This window comes from Diceros bicornis, chromosome 21 (assembly GCF_020826845.1).
Source record: "Diceros bicornis minor isolate mBicDic1 chromosome 21, mDicBic1.mat.cur, whole genome shotgun sequence".
NCBI lineage: Eukaryota > Metazoa > Chordata > Mammalia > Perissodactyla > Rhinocerotidae > Diceros > Diceros bicornis.
This window is the reverse complement of record NC_080760.1, coordinates 36,497,062-36,517,350: the sequence shown is the minus strand read 5'-3', so window position 1 is coordinate 36,517,350 and position 20,289 is coordinate 36,497,062. Positions and strand designations below refer to the sequence as shown.

The window sequence follows — 20,289 nt, the reverse complement described above, 5'->3', positions numbered from 1 at the left end:
TTTGCTGAGGAAGACCGGCTCTGAGCTAACATCTATTGCCAATCCTCCTCCTTTTTTTTTTTTTCTTCCCCCCAAAGCCCCAGTAGATAGTTGTATGTCATAGTTGCACATCCTTCTAGTTGCTGTATGTGGGACACGGCCTCAGCATGGAGAAGCGGTGCATCGGTGCGCGCCCGGGATCCGAACCTGGGCCGCCAGTAGCGGAGCACACGCACTTAACCGCTAAGCCACAGGGCCAGCCCCAGCCAGAATCTATTGAACACCCCCTACATCCCAGGCATTGTGTAGGTACCACGCATTCCTAGATAAAATATAGAACCATGAGCACATGAAGGACAGGCATCCCGCACAAGATGAGAATTTCCAGAGGCTGATTTTTCAAAAGTTAGAAGGAATGAGTAAGCGGGTGGGAATGGTAGCATGTTAGAAGCAGAGGATTATTATAGAGACCTTTGTCATTTGTGAAAGCTGTGTTTCAAGAGCTTTGAGAGTCCCTAAATCTTGAAGCCACTGTATAAAAATTTTCTCCAGTAAACTGCAGTTTTCCAAGAAGGATCACTAACTTACATCTTTCTCTGTCCCTTTACTTGTATCACCTGCACTAGAAATCCACTTTTTTTGGTATCCACTTTTCATATAGAGACAAAGATGGTTTTCCTTTAAGAGAGCCACTAGCTCGTCCACTACGAGTGAAACACACACATACATGCACACGAGTTTTGAGGACGGAGGCTGCTCCTAACCAGTCTCTCTCAATAGCTAATACTCACTGTCATACCCCAGGCTTCAGTTAATTCACGTCACATTTGCATTTCAGCAGAATGATGGGGCCTTTGAGGAACACAAGGGACTCGTCGATACCCTGTGTGTTAGATCTGTGAATGTGTTTGCAGTGATTGTGTTTATGTGTGTTGTGTATTTCTCAACAGGTAAAAGCTCACTATTTAGTTGCAAACTAGCAGTCTGTGGGCCATGTCTTACTTGCAGGTGTATTTTCCATGGTCTCCATATGGTTTACTTTTTAATTTTTTTACTACGGAAATTTTTTTAATTTACATACAAGAAAAGAAAAAAACAATAATGAACCTCCAGGTGCTTATAACCCAGTTTTAATAGTTATTAATATTTTGTCCATCTTGTTTCCTCCATCTACCCATTTCAGAGGGTTGGGGGTGGGATGGAAGAGAGCGTGCTGGAGATTTTAAAACAACTGCCAAACTTTACATTACTTCACTCCACACATTATTTTTCTAACATGAATTAATTACCAACTGAGGTAAGCAGAATAATGGCCCCCCAAATAGGTCCACATCCTAATCCTCAGAACCTGTGGATATGTTGCCTTACATGGCAAAAGGGACCTTGCAAATATAATTAAATTAAGGATCTTGAGGTGGAGAGATTATCCTGGATTACCTGGGTGGGCCCAATTTAATCAAATGGGTCCTTATAAGAGGGAGGCAAGAGGGTCAGAGTCGAGAGAAGGCCATGCAATGACAGAAACAGAGGGAGAGAAGGCCATGTGGGGCCATGAGCCAAGGAATGTGGGCAGCCTCTAGAAACTGGAGAAGGCAAGGAAATGGATTCTCCCCTAGAGCCTCCAGAAGGAAGCAGTCCTGCCAACACCTTGATTTTAGGACTTCTGACCTCAGGAACTGTAAGATAATAAATACCACTGTGTTTGTGGTAATTTCTTAGAGAAGCAATAGGAAACTTATATGTTAACTTTTAAAAATAGGGAGAGTTCACTAAAAAAATAATCCAGATCTCTGGCTTCTGTTGAAACATTGGAAGATTTGGCAATGCTGTGCCCACAGTCATTCCTGGTAATGACAGACTAGTGCTGAAAAGAAGCTACCCAATACGTGGGATGTGGGTTGTTTTTTACTTATATCCGGTCTTCTGTAGTCTCTGAATTTGTGACTCCTTGTCTAGAAGATTCTGTGGTTAATATAGCCATTAGAATGTTGCTGAAAGCGTGTGCTTTTCTAAGTCATAAGCTGGAAGGGTCAGGAGCCACAACTTCCTAGTGGTTCAAATATCTAGAAAAGTTTGGTGGTTACAAATATCCAAATGCTATTTCATTGTCTCCTGTATTCATTTGTTATACATTGCTGAGCATATGATGTATGGTTGATTTAAAACTGCACAGCACATTAAGCTGGATTTCTCTGTGTCTTAGAATTTGCAAACATATATACTGGGGTGAGCATCACCACCAAAAAGAGGATTTGCTGAAATAACAAGAACATGCAAATTAAATTTACTATGTTTCATTTACTAGCTCTTCAGTTGTGCAATGAAGAGTAAACATAAGCAAGCAATTTTGTCCCAGCTACTCGTTATAAATAGAAATATCCCTTAGTGGAACAATATATTAAGGGCTATGAGTCATTTACACCTTAGTCTTGAATTACTTTAATCAGATGTGAGACTTGGGGAATAAAGAGCTTTGGTTATTTGAAGGGGAATTTAGGAACTTGGACTAAACAGATGTCTGGCCTGAGTGAAGCTCCATGCACCAGGAGGTGGGAAAAAGGGGCAAAAGGGAAGGACCACAGTGGGAGACGTAGCCTGCTGGACAATTGCACAGAGCAGGGCCCCGTGCACTCCACCCAGCGGGAGACATTGCCACTGGGTTCCCAGCTGTCTCCCCTCCTGCCTTTCTCATTTTCCCTCATCATCCCCCTTTTCCTTTCTTATGCGAGGAAGCTTTGTGATCTAGAAATATCACAGCTTTGAAGTCAGGAGGGCACCTAAGTGGCTTCATAACTCTAATCATGTATCCTTGGCTAGTACATGACCTCTCAGAACCACAGTTTCTTCTGTAAAATGGGGATAATAATGAATGCCTCAAAGTGTGGAAAGGATTAAGGGAGGTGAAACATAGCACGATGCTTGTATTATTTCCTAGGGCTGCCATAACAAAGTACTGCAAACTGAGCGGTTTAAACGATAGAAATGTATTGTCTCACAGTTCTGGAGGCCAAAAGCCCAAGATTCAGGCATTGGCACAGTTGGTCCCTTCTGAAGGTTGCGAGGGAGAGTCTGCTCCACGCTTCTCTCCTAGCTTCTGGTGGTTTGCTGGCAATCTTAGGTGTTCCATCTCTTGTAGATGCGTCACCCCGATCTCTGTCTTCATGTTCACATGGCATTCTCCTTGTGTGTCTGTCTGCTTCTAAATTTCCCCTTTTGTAAGTACACCAGTCATATTGGATTAGTGTCCACCATATTCCAGTATGACCTCATCTTAACTAATTATATCTGCAATGACCATAATTCCAAATATGGTCACATTCTGAGGTACTGGGAGTTAGGACTTCAACATATGAATTTGAGGAGGAGGAGGTACAATATAACGCATAACAGTGCCCATCACAGGATAGGCTCTCCACACAGATTTACGCCCCCAGCCTTATCCTCCCTTAATAAACAGAATTCTTTTCCTGTCATGTAGATTTTTAAATCATCAGATTTAAATGACTCAAAATCTAATGTCACGTTCTTTCTAAACTTTTCTCTCTTAACTGCCCCTGCTAACTTAATACTATTTTTAAGAGATTCAAGATATAGCAAATCTCAAAAAATTCTGACCTTACTCAATTATGATATTGTATAATTCAGGCAAGGCATGGAGTTGAAATTTTCTTTTGGACTTTTCTCAGAAAAGGTTGAGCTGAGCAAACAGGTAAACAAGATGAAAGGGAATGTTTACAAGTTTAGAAGAATAAACCACTCTTCGTGAAGCACTCTAAGAAACTCATTTTCATACAAACAGCAGGTCTCCATTTCAAACAGCTGGTGTTTTGAAGTGGTCCAAAGGAAGTTGCCGTGTCCTGGGGGAAAACCCAGGATGTTCCTATTTGAGCCAAGGCACTGAGGGGGGCGACAAATAAATCTTTTGACTCTAAAAAGGAATGGTTGGTGAGAGAGCCTTCTAGGAGTTGAGGCTCACTAATGAGAAGGGACTGACAGAGTGGGCAGGTCTAGATCCAGAAAGGTGGGTGAGGGCCGTGAGAACAGTTAATGGTCATGGAGCCAGTGCTTCTCTGGAGGGAAGGAGAGAATAAGTTGTCTAGTAGTAAAAACTAACGTAGGCAGGGAGGAAAGAAGGCAGAATTATTCGAAGTGGGCTTGACAACCGGCACACACAGCAGAATCCAGTTTAGGGTCTAAGTTCATGGCCAGGATTTGTCCCAGAATGCTGAGTAGTGGAGGGTTCAGAATAGGATTTGGGTATTGTTACTACTCACTCCTTCTCCTTTCTGGGGGTCCCAACAAAGAGCTAGAGGGAATGATATACTAGTGGGAAACAAGAAAAAAAAAACACATTTATTTTTAGCTGAGCAAGTGCCCAGTAAGCCCATTGCCAAACTATGATAAATGTCGGATTGTATAGAACGTGGCCCAAGTGATGCACCTTGCCTCCTGTGGCCTCTCTTGAAGCTAGGATGTTTGGGTATGGAAATGAGTCCACAGTATGGACCAAAATGGCCAGTAGCTTTCAGCATCACAGCAACACACAGCCAGATAGGTGCTGTGGTTCTCTGAGGGAGAAACAAATCCAGGGAAAGCCCCTGGAAACAGTCTGGCATGTATGTTCTCACCATGCAGATACAGGGATTTGGAGTGATTGGGCAGGGACCATGGACACCCACCTTTGACAAACACCACATGCCTGCTATTAAAAGAGGCCCAATGACAGTTCCTGGATCTGAACAGTTTGAGTAATAGCACCTCTTTCCTTGGAGAGGGAGTTAATTAGATTGAGGTGGACAAAAGGGCAGAAAGGGGAATGGGATGGCGCTCCTCCATCCTGTAGTAGCAGGAAGTAGAGGGCTCCAGCCAGGCTGTCATTCTGCTTTTCACAAGGCAGAGAAGGACATAAAGTGGAAAATCATCCCGAACTTAATAAGGCACAGGCTCGGGTGGATGGATCTGGTTCTTCTGATCTCTTAGTCCACCTTGATTATGTTTAGCCTAAACTCACAGTAAGACAGAGATACAGAGTAACCCGAGTAGAATCCAGCAATCTTTTTAAAGCATGAAGAGACCTTGGAATCACTCCCTGGATTGTACATTAGAATGTTGTTATTTTGAAGAACTGTCTCATTAACAGTCAGCAAATGAGGCAAAACAATTGAAAGGCCAGGCTCCTGTGGTTGAAATGCTCTGTGCAGCGATGGGGCCTAGAGCTTCACGTGCCTTCCGCCTCCTCTTTCCACAATGCTGTATGATAAGAGGAGATTTAAAACCCTGGCTGTGCACTTTGGATGTGTGATCTGCCCTAAGGTTGGCTTCATTATGAAACCCAGGGACCAAGGCATTACTTTTAACAGAGCCATCAAAGGCCTCTATTAGAGTACATTAGCACTTGACCTCCTGCATGCTCAGTAAATAAGATAAATTTCAAAAAATCTACTCCATGTCTGCAAGTGTTCAAAGGGGAAAAAGAAAACTGGAAAACTGACTGAAAATGTAGTGGGTTCTGGCCACTTTCCTGTCATTAATTTCTTGTCTTTACCCCATCTCCCAAAATTCAAAAGTCGGGACCTCAGAATGTGACCTGATTTGGAAATAGGGTTTTTGCAGATGTAATTAGTTGAGTTTATATTAGGATAGTGTGGGCTCTAAATCCAATGGCAGATATCCTTGCAAGAAGGCCATATGAAGACACAGAAAGAAGTCCATCTGACAACAGAAGCAGAGATTGGAGTGATGCTGCTTCAAGCCACAGAACACCAAGGAACACTGGTAGCCACCAGAAGCTGGGAAGAGGCAAGGAAGGATTTTTCCATAGAGCATTTACAGGAAGCATGGTCCTGCTGACATCTGAGCTGCTTTATCTATAACCCATGGCCCAAAGTCTCACCATCCTACCTTGTGTGTTGACTCTGATGAGTATTCCAATTATATACCCAGAACTGGGGCTTTGTTACATGTGACTTATAGAAATCCAGAGCCAGTTTCAGAATTTGGCAGGAGGGAGCAAGCTTGAAACTGGGGACTGCTGCTCAGTTGGTTGCTGGGAGAGGCATATAAAACTGATACCCCCTTTAGTGTCCCACTGTCAGACCATATTTTTCATTCCATATTTTTCACTCTGCTTTCTCTAACATTTTTCATCATTGTCTTGACATCCATCAAACAGGATGGATCACTCAGTCTGCTCCCCACTGTAAGCCACCCTTAAATTCAACCTGTGATCCAGGTGCCAAACAATTTGGGAATTGTGTGAGAGGAGAGAAATTAGTCCTCTGAAGCTGAGGTTCCCACAGAACCCTGTTCTGAACTTTCTTTTTCTAGCCTTCTTTCCCTTTCTCCTTTGCCTTCTCTTTCTTTCCATTCTCCTTTGCAACCGGGTGTAGATGTCCCATCTGGCTCCCAATTGCTGGGTCTTAGGTTGGCTAGAAGAGAGGTGCAGGTTGAGCGGGACTTGCTTAGCGCGTCCCCATGTTCCCTGTGGCCGCATTTAAACTTCTTCTTCTTCTCTTGGTAAAGTGGAGATGATCTTTATCTGCCTCTCTGAGAGTTGTGCAGGGACTAATTATCTAATGTTTGTAAAGCATTTGGAAGTTGATAACTGCTAATTATTATTACCCTGGTATCTTCTCCTTTTTCCTAAATACTTAGCATCCTGAGGTGAAGAGACTTAAAAAGTTGTTGAGAGAACCCTGATCTCCAAAACAAAAGTTGTAGTTGACCTTCTTCCTTCACAAAGTTTTTTCACTCTGCTCTTAGTTGCTCCCCCTCCATCTAGACCTTCTTGCTGAGCAGGGTAGCTGGAAGAAAGAGTGTACTTGGTGGGGGATGGGGATAGTTTAACATTTCCAGCATCTGCCATATGGGAAGTGCTTTTTATACAGTGTCTCATTTAATTCTCATAAAATATGCATAGGAGGCCATTATCAGCATGTTACACATCAGTGAGCAAGTGCTAATAGCAGTTAAGTAATCTGTTCAGATCCCCCAGCTGAGAAGTGGCAAGATTTTGAAGCAGCAGCCAGATTTTGAAGACATTGCTGTTTGGCTGTGAAGACTATGAGCTCTTTCTGCCACCCTGTGCTCAAGTTTTTTTCTATTAGTGCCATCTAGTCAATTCCAATGCCTAGTGACCCTGTGTACAGCAAAGTAGAACCCTGCCTGGTCTTTTTGTGCCATCCTCTCCCCTTCTGGCACTATGTCAGACAATGCTCCACTGCTATTCGTAGGGTTTTCGTGGTCAATTTTTTCAGAAGTGGGTGGCCAGGTCTTTCTTCCTGGTCGTTATAGTCTGGAAGCTCTGCTGAAACCTGTCCACCATGAGTGACTCTGCTGGTATTTGAAATACCAGTGGCGTAGCTTTCAGCATCACAGCAACACACAGCCAGATGGGTGCTGTGGTTCTCTGAGGGAAAAACAAATCCAGGAGAGTAGATGAGGAATGCCAGATCTTAACCTCTCGACCACTGGGGCTGGCTTTTGTGCTCAAGTAGAAGGAAGAAAATAAGTATGTTGGGAAGAGTGAGTTGGCATGAGGAGAGAAAAAGAGACCCACACATTGTTCTTTGCCCTATGAACAGAGTCCACTGAGCAAAGAAGAGGGGAGTATAAAGCAAGAGTCCTAGTAACTAAAGCAGTCCCAGCCTACTAGCAGGGAGTTTTAAACTGAAAAAGATCATTAGATTTTGAAGTTGGAGAAGCTGTTAGCAATAATTTAGTTTCACCCCATTCTTGAGCAGTTGCAGACATTAGACCCACAAAGGTATGTAATTCTTGCCCAAGTACACCCAGATCTTTAATTTGATATTCACTTAGTCTTACCTTAATGTAGTAGTAAAATACCTAATATTTTTAAAGGCTTGCTTGCTTACTGCATGCAAGACACGTTTCTAAGTCCTCTATGTGTATTAATTCATTTAATCCTTACAACTCTGCCTAAGAGGCAACAGTATCCTTCTTTTCTTTGGAAGACACTTTTAAAAAGGCACTGAAAAATTTTGGTGAAACTGTCTCTTTGAAAGTAATCTGCAGATTCTGGGTGTCTTAGAGGAGCCGAGGTCAGCAGTTTTCAAACTGTATTCCAATGGTTGCTAGGAGCCCCACTCAGAGGTGTGGGTGGTGGTAGATAAAGACATAAAGTCTGGGATCGCAACCAGGCTATAACCTCATGCAAACCCTCTTTCAATTGTTTTACTTTTTGTTCTATGACTTGTGATTTAATCTCATCAGAAGGTCCTATGAATTTTAAAAGTTTGAAAGTCACTGAACTACATGACTTACGAGATATGTCTCAAATCAAGTATTCAATGACCCTACTTCCCTCGATTCTTTTTTTTTAAATTGAGATATAATTGACATACGACATTGTGTAAGTTTAAGGTGTGCAATATACTGATTTCATACATTTATAGCTACTTTCCTCAATTCTTACCAGTGACTTCTTTCCACTCTCTCTTAAATTCTTCTTGCCATCTGGTAAACCTTTTCTCTCATGCTCTGCAGAAGCGTCTACCTATGGGGACAGGCTTCAGCTCACCACAGTCGTGCTTCAGAATAATTTTAGACTTGAATGTCTGTTTTCCTGTTTCCTTCCCTTTGCCTTCTCCGTTAGAAACAGGATCAGTTCTTGACAAACTGCCTGCTACAGCATCCAGTGGTGGGAAGCTGGGATCGAGACAGAATCCTGAATCATCTGTTTTAGCGGTCACGTTTTAATAAAATGTAGACATTCTCAGAACAGCTGCATTAACACTGGAGAATCTTTGGGTGCCAGGAGATTTGGATTTGTAATGAAAGTTGTCACTAGAACAACAGCACAAATATGTGAGCCTGAAGAAAGGTGTTCTTGAAAAGCTTTGTGATGTGAAGCTACAGAACACAAAGCATGGTTTTAAAAACCTGTTCTTCAAAGTGAAATTTTTCTCCTTGGAAAGTCATTTGTACTGATTTCATACATTTATAGCTACTTTCCTCAATTTCAGGGGCAGAATTCTACCTTTGAGCATTCACATAGTATTCAAATGAAAGCTCTGGACATGGGAATGGTGGAAATGCCCACTCTGAATATTCTCACAGCAGAGTTAACATATCCACACAGGGCTCTTTGATAAACTACAAAATGTATCAGGGCTTTGGAATGGTTCAAACCTATATATCACTTGACATGTGGTCAAGTGATTCTACCAGTAGAAAGGTCTGCATTTTACTGTTGGTATTTACTGTTGAGGTTTATTTTGCAAATGGAATACTGTTTTTGAAGAATGATGCTTAGTTGTATTCACGTTTAAATGACTGAATAGGTAAGTAAGATAGGCACTTTGGGAGAATCATCTGTGGCTTCTCCAGTCCTATTTAATGAGCTGGAAAAGTAATTTACTAGGTTTAATGTAGAGGCTAGAAACAATTTATTCCAAACCCCCCAAACACTTTATGCCTTGAGACCATAGCTTATTCACCTTGTAGGGCTGGTACATTGCCTTCTCTAACAATCCATTTTGATGACTTGAAGATACCATTGTTCTATTGGAAAAAGTAATAGGCTAATGGTAGATTTTTTTTTTATATGCATAACATGCACAGAGGGAGAAATATGCCAGGCAGTCATTCACATTCTAGTATAAATAGCTTCACAGGGGATTTCTTCCTTCTAGAAAGGGAGTTTTTATTTGGAATTATTGGAAGTGGGGCATTGAAAAATAAAGGTAATCATTGTGCAATGAGTTCTTCCCATTAGAACTTTGCAAAGGATGGGAGGAGAATGTATGGAAATTGTCAGCACCAAACATATTCTTGGCTTGCCTTATAATTTTTCCCAAGGAAAATCATTCCCAAGTCATATTGTTGCCATTTCTAAAGAACACCTTTTTTTGACAAGTTTAAAAATTGGTGAGTCTGCTGCAATTTTCCCACCCTAAGTTTCACTGAGGGCCTTATCATCTGCCAGGTACCACGCTAAGCACATTGCATGCACTGTCTCATTTCATCTCCACTGTAGCATCACGAGGTACCTGCTACTTAACAGGCTCTAAATGTTGCTTCTTGTGTGCCATGCTTAGCCTTGTAAGCACTTTAACTCATTTAATCTTCACAACAACACTGTGATATAGGTACTATTATTTCTCCATTTTACAGATACAGAAACTGGGATATAAAGACATTCGCTGACTTGCCCAAGATCCCACAGCTAGTCAATTGTGGAACTGGGAGTTCAGGCATTCTAGCTCCCGAGTCAGCACTCTTAACCACGGTTGTCTATGATGTTATCCTTATCAGGGAGGAAACGGAAGCACAGAGAATAATAACTTGCCCAAAGTCACCCTGGCAATAAATAATGGAGGAGAGACTCAGACTCAAGCAGACTATAAAACGACATACCTACAAAACTTAACCCTCATACCACCCTGCACGTCTTCTCTACTATGATCACTCATTCCTAAAGCCACACATACTTGCTTTCAACTTCAATACAGATCTCACTGTGGCACTTCAGAAAAGCTAATGATAAGAATAGAAAGGGAAGAAATTAGCTTTATCATTTATTTAGCTAACTGTCTACTTTACTTTAATTCTGAGTAGATTTGGAGAGTAGTTTGCTATGAGAGGGTTGAATCTTCGCTGAATTAATTGCCAATGTCAAAGACAATCTTAACCTCATCTAGAATAGCGTTTCTTAATCTTTAATGAGCATATGAATCACCTGGAGACCTTGTTAAAATGCAGATTCTGATTCATTCAGTAGGTCTAGGATGGTCCCGAGACTTTGCGTTTCTAGCAAGCTCCCAGGTGATGCAATGCTACTGGAACATGATCCATGCTTTGAGCAACAAGTCTAGAGCATTGAGGTTTTCCCAACTGAACATAAAGACTTATCCCAGGGCCCAGAGTTCAAATTGGAAGGAGGGCGTTTTCATAGATGGAAGAACATTTAGGGAGTTTGGGAGAATCAACACTGGGCAGAGGCGGGTGGCTCATGAGATAAGATCTGAGCTACATAGACTCTCAGGATTCGAAGAGACCTTAAAGGTCCTGTGGTCCAGTCATCCAACTGATGTTTGAATCCTCTTGTATCCCTGCCAGGTAATCTCACCCCTTGAGTTAAAGAATTATCTGCGATGAATGTTGGAACTAAACATTCAGTAGAACAAGAGAATTTCAAGATGGTGCCTGAAACACAGAAATAATCTAAGAGTGAAAGACTGGGGGAAGAGTCTGTGATGTCTCATACCCATCCAGGCAGACATTCACCTCCATAATACATTTTCAGAGCCTTTGGATATTTATTCAAAAGCTTTACAACTTGACCATTTCATAATAAAAACAAATACCCTCTCCCAGAGAACCAGCTGGGAGTGCTTATTCCCCCAAGCATCTGCATCCCACTGTGAAATAAAGATTTCAGTGGTGACTGGCAGGTGAGAAACAGTGACAGATGTTTGGCAGATGGGCTGCTTCTTGGCTGCACTAACTGTACGTACCAGAGCCCTTGAGAAAACATATTCTCAAGGATCAGGAATCATGTCACTATGATTGGTTTCTTTCCACTTTTGTTTTACAATCTGAACCAAAAGACACTCCTGTTGTTGAGTCCTCTGATTGGGGGGATGCAACTTCTCCTTAAGTCACTCTTTTCTCAGGCTGTTGTTTGACAGTCCTCTGCTTTCTGTTTCAGGTGCCTGGGGAGAGTGAGAAGCAGTGGAAGCCAGCTCTGGTTGTACTGACTGAGAAGGACCTTTTAATCTATGACAGCATGCCCCGGAGGAAGGAAGCCTGGTTCAGCCCAGTTCACACATACCCGCTTCTTGCCACCAGGTAGCCATGGCCTTGTGTTTGGGTAGGCTGTGTTTGCAGTTTTAATCAATTATGATTACTTCAACACATTATATTACTGCTTACTGTTACAACAGTGGCTGAGAGCTCCTTGAGAATATAGCCACACATTTTTAGCTAGATAGATTAATTACCATTTATGGCCAAACATGGGGCAACACAGAGACAAAGAACAAACTGCTTATCCATCATGAAGGAAAGTCATGTCTGTGAGACAATCCCAGCCTGGTCACCTTCCTAGGTCTACATCCCATTCCTTTGAGATAAACTATACACATGTGTTTACAATCTTGAAGTTCAGGTTGAATCATCAAGCAAGGGTCTTCACTTGGTGGCACAAAGAATGTCATATGGGACTGTCCCACTATACTTTTTAAAGCTCGCTCAGCACAGAAGACCGCATAACAAGTTCTTCCATAGTTATGTGAAGCTTCCTACGGAATTGGGGCTGCCAGGGTCTGTCTGTTTCTTAGGACCTTCAATGTACATTTATTGTTTATGTGAAATATTATCTTACTGTGTCATATGCTTACCCTCTTCTTTGAAAGACTATATCCTGAACACAAAAGGGAATCAAACCTGAGTCTTGCCTTCAAGTAGCTGACAACTCCCAGACCTCCCTTCTGTTGCCAGCTCTTTCTGTATGTGCTTTCTCATAGGACACAGTTTTCATTATTTCTATATCTCTCTTTCTTTACCTAGAAGCTAGGTATGCTAATGTAAGATTTGTGGACTCCCCGGCACAGTGCCTGGCAATATTGGGCCCTTAAATGTCTGTTGAACGAGTTGTTGAACAATGTGGGACAAACTCTGGAAGGAGTTTGGTCTAACAGAGCATAGTGGACTGAGGTTTTGGGGCATCTGTTCTGAGCAAAATATGGACAGAAACAAGACAAGTTCTCTGTTCTGGAGGGACTGAGGTGCCAAACAGCTTATAGTCAAGGCTCAGGCGCAAGGAAGAGAATGAGACCCAGCAGCAGTGCAAGAGGCAACATGAAATTAAAATACAATAGTGAATAGAGCGGAAACTCCGTAAAATCCCTCCTCCACTCATGGTTGATTATGGAGAACAGCAAGGGTGACCTGAAGATGGCAATTACAATAAAACTTCAATAATCAGAATCTAAACATCCTAAAATGTTCATATGAAGATTCAGGCCATGCCTTGGGGTCCATTCGAATTCAGCCCAATCTCCAACACTTCCTACAGTTTACATCCACAATGCTCATCCACGGGCACTGATGTTCAGATTCTGAGACATTCCTCCAACTGAAACCAAAGAAAAATTAGACCACAGTCACTACATTTCAGTTACTAAGAAGAGAAATTGGACTTATGCCTCTTGGAATGATTTCCAGGAACAAAAGTTTAAATAAGGTAGAGTTGCTAGGTAACCCTCAGGCAACTTGAAAATGAACCTTACCCTAGGACATAGCTTTCTCTTCACAGATTCTGAGTATTGCAACTCATGGAGGCTGCTTTTTCATGCATACGTGCGTGCATTCATTCAGGATTTTAAAAATTCCTTCCCTCACTTGCACTAACCACATTTCAAGTACTCAGCAGTTGTGGCCAGTGGCTACCATTTTGGACAGCACAGATCTAGAACATTTCCTTCATCACAGAAAGTTCTATTGGACAGCACTGTCCTAGAACATAAATGACCACCTCCGAATTTGTCCCAATTCGGGCTAGCGACTGGACTTGCACAGTCCCGCAAGTCAGACTGCCTGACGGGGTTTCATTTTGCAAGCTCTTCAGGCTGTCAGCATAAGCAGGGCGCCAGTGGCTCAAAGCAGTTGCCAAAGAAGGTCATGGATTTGACTTCTGGGATGCAATTCCCCAGAAGAGAGGATGGGTGGGCAGACACGGGAAATGGCATCCAAATAGGTTTGGGTGGGGCATCGAAAGTGTCTGTCACAGGCTCACGAGCCACAGGGATGCCAGGTCTGGGTCGTGAGCAAAGCGCGTGAATAGCCTAAAACCATACGCTTGCATCTGATATGCAAATAGGAAACAGAAACCACTTCAGTGCAAACTGTGCTCGTTTAGAACAGAAGACGCAGCATAAAAACATCAGTGTCTACCGTCTAAACGTAAAGGAGAAGCCATGGTGATACTTGACCTCCCAAATCACTGCCCCTTTCCCAAATCACCCAGCCTGGCCACTTAACTGCAAACTAAAAATTTATTGTTGTGTGTGTCTATTAGCTCTATGAGCAATAGTAAAATTAGGCCCATAATCATGCCCCTGATCTCCAGCTGGTAGCCTGTGGGGCAGAGTCTGCGCATGATGTTCAAGTGGCACTAGCTGTGTTCTTACTTCATCCCCTCGAGCTAGTAGGTAACTTGCTGCCTGCTCCTGAAACGTAAGAGCTGGAGTTCACATCCTGGTTTTCCTCCCACCAGGATGGTGCTTAACCGCAGGCTAAGCCCTCCAGCTTCCTCTTTCAGAGTCCTCATCTGCTAAATGCACTTGGTGGAATGCCTTTGTCTCCAAAGCCCAGGGGGAGATATACTTTGGGAAAATAGATTTTTAACTGATCTTTTGGTTTGTGCATCAGCCACCATGGTTTGCATGCATTGGTCATGGTCACCTCCTCTCCATGACTCTGTGACTCTCTGGATGTGCCTAGAAAAAGACTTTTGGAATGCAAACAAACAATGAGAAAAAGGACCCCTCCTTTCCCTGTGTAATGATGCTGGGGAGATGTGGCCCTTTGTGGTTCCAGGCTGGGCTTGTGAATGAGTTGCTGCGAAGGCAAGGTTCACCCCAGATGAAGACTGAAGCAATTCTGTCCTTACAGGTAAAGCCAGCTCTCTGAGATGGGAGGCTGGGCTGAGGCTGTTTCTACCAGAAGTGGTGGAAATCAAAGGAAAACTCTGGATCCTTCCATTATAGAAGTTATCCCAGTACTTCCATTGGCTGCTTCCCTAGCCGCATAATTCAAGTGACTCTTTTGTTCACTTCCCATGTGTTCCATACAGTCACTTGTGGCTCTGTGTCCTTTGTACATGAGCATTTAGGCTCATAGCCTGTCTTGTATCATTATTTGTCTTTGAGTGCGTTTTTCTAAAGAACGGGGGTCATGTCTTTTTCAAATTTGTTTTTATTTTTTGTGAGGAAGATAGGCCCTCAGCTAACACCTGCCAATCCTCCTCTTTTTGCTGAGGAAGACTGGCCCTGGGCTAACATCTGTGCCCATCTTCCTCCACTTTATGTGGGATGCCGCCACAGCAGGGCTTGACAAGTGGTGCGTTGGTGTGCACCCAGGATCCGAACCGGCGAACCCCGGGCCACCGCAGCGGAGTGCGCACACTTAACCACTTGCGCCACTGGGCCAGCCCCCAAATTTGTTTTTTAAACCTTCTATTGAGGTATAATTGATAAACAGTAATGTAATCAAATCTTAAATGTACAGCTCAATTTTTACTTATGGATATACAGCCATGTGTTCTAAAATTTTATTATAAAGTATCTACTAGTTAATCACCCTGGATGAGATTATCAAGAAGGCCACGGTAGTATCATTTGCAAATAGACCCAGGTGGTAATAAACCAGTGGCTGGCCTCTGTGGAGGGAGCACAGATCAAGGTCAAGTAGTTTACGTGGATTCTATCTGAGTTTGCAAAACTTGCCCAATTTAAGAATCATCTGGCCACTTATTCAAATCCAGTCCTGAGAACTTTGCCCTGGAGATTCTGGCTCAGCAGGCCAGGGTTGGGAGTCAGAAGTATTTGTTTTTGGCAAGCATCAGCCAAATGTAGTCCTCAGGGTTACCCCGTTGAACTGTCACAACCCTGTGAAGTTTAGCTTTTATTCCTATTTCACCTTATTTCTGTTCCTATTTATTCCTGAATTCCTATTCCTGTTTCACTGATATGTAAACTGAGGAACTAAGAGGTTAAGTAATTTACACACACTCATACAGCTAGTAAGAGATAGACCTGAGATTCTGATTCTGAGTTCACCTTCTTAACCACTGCTCTCTGCAGCCTCCCAAGAACATCTTCTTATTCCCTGGAGTTTTAATGGCTCTTTGAATTTGCTGAGTGTATCATATAAATCTTTTCTTAGCTCTCCTGACAATTTAAGCATGCAGTAGATGGCCACTCAGCTCACACAACAGAGTGAGGACAGAGCTGTGGCTGCTGTCAGAAACCTCGAGTTTCTCCCCATGGCTTAGACCAGGGCTTCTCAAAGTGTGGTCCCCAGACCAGCAGCATGATCACCACCTGGGAATTTGTTAGACACGCAAATTCTCTGCCCCACTCCAGACCAATTGAGTCAGGAGCTCTGGAGGTGGGGCCCAGTCCGTCTGGGAGTTAACAAGACCTCCAGGCTTTCTTACCCAGGCTACAGTTTGAGAACCACTGGTTTAGAAGACTATGCTCTGCTACCTCGCATACTGCCACCGTTCGTGGTAGGAGAGAAACTCCACAGCAAGGACTTGGTTCTTTCTCTTCTGTGGTTCTGCAGAAGGACCATTTTGCCTCAAGCTGTGGTGACCACCGATGAATTCGTTCAAAGGGTCTCCTGGGTCCAGGTGTTCACCGAGTCATCAGCAGCTCCTAAAATGTGCTGTATGGCCACTCTGCTTTTTTTCGCTTAACATGATTTTGTAGGCATTTTCCACTGGTATTTTGCAGTCTACCTCAGCTTCGTTTTAATGACGGCATAGCGTCTCATAGCGTGGATGCTCCGAGACACAGGTTCTGGAAACTTATAACCTGGCTCCAAAACCCAGCTACTCACCAGCTTTGGAACCTTGGACACATTTTGCAATCTCTTTTTGCTTCGTGTCCCTCATCTGTCAATGTGGATAATATCTGTACCTAGCTAAGAGGGTTGTTATAAGGATTACATTAGACAATGTACCAGTACATAGGACAGTGCCTGACACACGGTGAGTGCTAGACAAATTTAGCTATTATTACTCTTAGTTTTTAACCTTTTCTCTTCTTTTGGGTTTATAAGTGCATTGGCCACATTTTCAAAACAACTCTATCACACTGAACACTGTGACCACCTAAAATCCACAGGCCATCATCATAGCACCTTCTAAGAAATCTTTTAAAACCCATCTTGTTAGTAAAAAGTAATTAAAAAAAAGCAAGTATACAAAGTCTCAAAAAGCTTAAAAAACTTAAAAAAAAAAACCACTTCATTTACTGGTAAAGGGGAAAGATCACAGTATTGGATTTGACAGACTTGGGTTCACACTCCAGTTTTGCCCAGTCAAGTCCCAGTTTACAGGTTGGCTATATGACCTTGAACAAATCACTTCTTTCTGATCTTCTGTTTCCTTGTCTGAAAACTAGGATCATAATATCTACTACAGACTGATTACAAAAATTAAAATATGAAGACAATATTAGTCGGCTTGGGCCGCCATAACAAAATACCATAGACTAGGTGGCATAAGCAATAGATAATGATTTTCTCACAGTTCTGGAGGCTGGAAGTCTAAGATCAAGGTGCCCTCATGGTCAGTTTCTAGTAAGGGCTCTCTTCTTGGTATGTAGATGGCCACCATCTTGCTGTGTGCTCACATGAATTCTTTGTGTGCTTGAGAGGAGAGAGAGAGAGAAGGCAAGCTCAGATGTCTTTTCTTATATAGATACTAATCCCATCAGAGCAGGGCCCCACCCTTATGACCTTATTTAACCTTAATGACCTTCCTATTGGCCCCATCTCTAAATATAGTCACAGAGAGGGTTAGGACTTCAACGTATGAATTAACAGGGTGGGATTGGGGCAGAATTCAATCCATAGCAATGACATAAGTACAGCCATATTTAGCCTAATGCCACAGAGCAAGACTGGCACTGTCAGTCTCCTTCCTTTCGCCTTAGCAGTGCTAGGAAGCGTTGTTCAGAATGTCAGAGACAGTCTTTCTTTCCCCCTTGCACGAGAAGAACTGGCTGGGACTATAGCCAGTAAGAAACAGGTTTCTTCTAAAATCAAGTTACTCTCTTAGAGAGTTCATAGTGGATTTGTTTATTTATTTAGTTGTTTTTTTTTTTTTAGGCCCAGGCACATCTAATTTGTGTTTTTCTGGAAGATGAAAAATTTGATTGTGTTTCATAGCAGTGGCGCCAGAAATGATCACAACATGTTCTTGGTGTCGAGTACCATGCAGAGACGTTTATGAGCAGTCACTTCTCCCACTGACAAACTTCAATGGTGCCTCTGTGCGTCGATGGTGCAATTTATAGTGGTGCACTCGGGAAGTTTGCAAAGATGTTGTAATTTTAGCTATTCTCATCCGTCAGCTTTTTATGAGTCCTTGGGAAAACATTTTTTGCTTAGCCAAAGCTTATTTGATGTGGCTGAACATTAAAGGAAAAAAAGGTACTCTTGCCCATATGGAGTAAGTGTGTTGGTTTTTTCTCACTGTCGTCATAATTGGCAAGCGAGATAGGCCTACAGAGAGTGAGGACTAAGGTCACAATATTTCTGGAATTCTAGAAGAGGTTTAACCCAGAAATTCTGCACACCCAGTCCCACTGGTTGGCGAAAGTTTTGGAAGCACAGAACTTGTAAAAAGTGACGCTGCTCTGAGCCCAGTTCTCTGACCTCTGGGCCTGAGAAGGGTTTGGGGTGGCTGAAAAAGAGGAACTGATGAATGTGCACTCTCTGCTTTGATACCACTTGGGAGCCAAAGATACTGGGCACGTCCACTAAACATGTTGGGTAATCTTTTGTGCTTAAGGAACTAACCTGTTTCTAAGGGCTAAAAGTAGTTGCTGCCTCAGGCCAGCCTCAGAAATTTTAGGAATGCTTTCCACCGGCAAAGTTGGGCCAATTGTATTTGTCAAATATTACATTCCCATCAGCTTGTGGTTTTCACACTAAGCCTGGGCTGCCTCCTCATTCTTAGGGAATGTGGGCATCTTCCAAGGGCATTCCCTAGGGTGGCATAAAAGGACTACACACCCAAGGATTCATATACCATCAAACTGAAAAGTGTGAGGTTTGCCTACACATCCATCCACCTCATTTATCTCCATATACCTAGTGCTCACACTGACGGCCAACCTCCTGCCCTCCCTCCTACCAACCTGGGAGATCCTCCGAGTTGGTGGGTGGGAGGCTAGCAGAGTGAGGAAATCCATGGACTTTGGAATCAGACAAACCAGGAGTTGAATCCTGAGACCTCTGCTTGCAACGTGATCTTGGGCAAAATATCATTTTCTCTGAATCCAGGTCTCCTCATCTCTATGAAGGGGCCAGTTTTATCTTCTGCTTCATACAGTTATTGATAGGACCCACTGAAACACAATCTGTAAATGTTTAGCATATGACTGAGACATAATAAGTGATTGATAAATGTTAGCAATTGTTAAGATTGGAGAAAAATAATTGAAATTAATGTATGAATGACTAAGTAATTGGACGTATTTGATCCTACATGTAATATTGCATTTATCAGGGACACGTAGTGTCTTAAATAAAAGTCATTGAGATATAAGGACTGGGTTAATAAAGAGTTGTTGGTTGGTTTGTGGGGAGAGGGAAGTGTGAGATGGAAATGGGGAAACTGGGATCCCTCAACTCATACCACAAAGCTAGTTCTGAATGCTACTTGTAACAACACCGCAGGGAGGTTGCCTATTGATCGCTTCCTCCTGGGGGCAAGAATGTTCCGTTTAATTTAAAAAATTTTTAACAGGTTCCTGTTAAGGGCCAACATTGTATTAGCAGCTGATGGTAGGGGGAAAAAAAAAAGCAAAATGTGAGCTATAAAAGCCAAGTGTTATAGGAGCTAATTGTTCAGGTTATTCACTCATGGTTTCATTTTCCCGGTAAAATAGGACTAATTTTAATTGTCATTACCTTACATAAAGAAGTTCTTGACAATCTTTTTATAATACATATTTTATACACATGTTGAACTAATTAAAGCATAGATAAGATGAGAGAATATGTAAGAAATAGCCAGAAAATTCAAAGAACTTATTTAAAAATTAGAGTTCTAAGATTGCTAAATGATACAAAGACAGTTAATTCAAAAGGAAAAATTTCCCAAGACATTGGGCTATCATGATGTGAGAGTATCCATAGATTGTAAGTCTTGTTTGTCTCTGGAGAAGGAAAGTGCATGGATGAGTCACATCCGTGGATGACCTGAAGTCTTCATTATACTCTCTCACTTGAATTTCCTTGCTACCTCTAGTTGAGCTGGAGTTTGGCCCCTTCTCCTGGAATGATGGAAAGAGTATAGACTTTGTATGCATGTGGACCTGGATTCAAATTCTGGACACTCACTATGTGATCCTGTGCAACTACTTCACCACACAGCACTGTGGATTCCTTGTTTGTAAAGTGGAACTCATAAATCAAGAGTCCTTGTGGAGACTAAATGAGATAGTGTATCGATGTAACCTTTCACATAATAGGCATCGATTTTCCTGCCTCCATATTACTGCTGGCAGCTGGCAATGAAAGGTCATAAGGCCGTGGAGAATGTGTGGA

At 42.5% G+C, this 20,289-nt stretch overlaps 1 protein-coding gene across 1 annotated transcript in view; it reads left to right on the top strand.

Moving 5' to 3' along the window:
* Positions 1-20,289, top strand: part of SNTB1 (syntrophin beta 1) — a 227,835-nt gene that overhangs the window by 187,611 nt on the left and 19,935 nt on the right. The window contains exon 5 of the mRNA XM_058564867.1: positions 11,651-11,790. Within this exon, the coding sequence (XP_058420850.1) occupies positions 11,651-11,790 (140 nt within the window). The remainder of the gene's footprint in view (positions 1-11,650; positions 11,791-20,289) is intronic.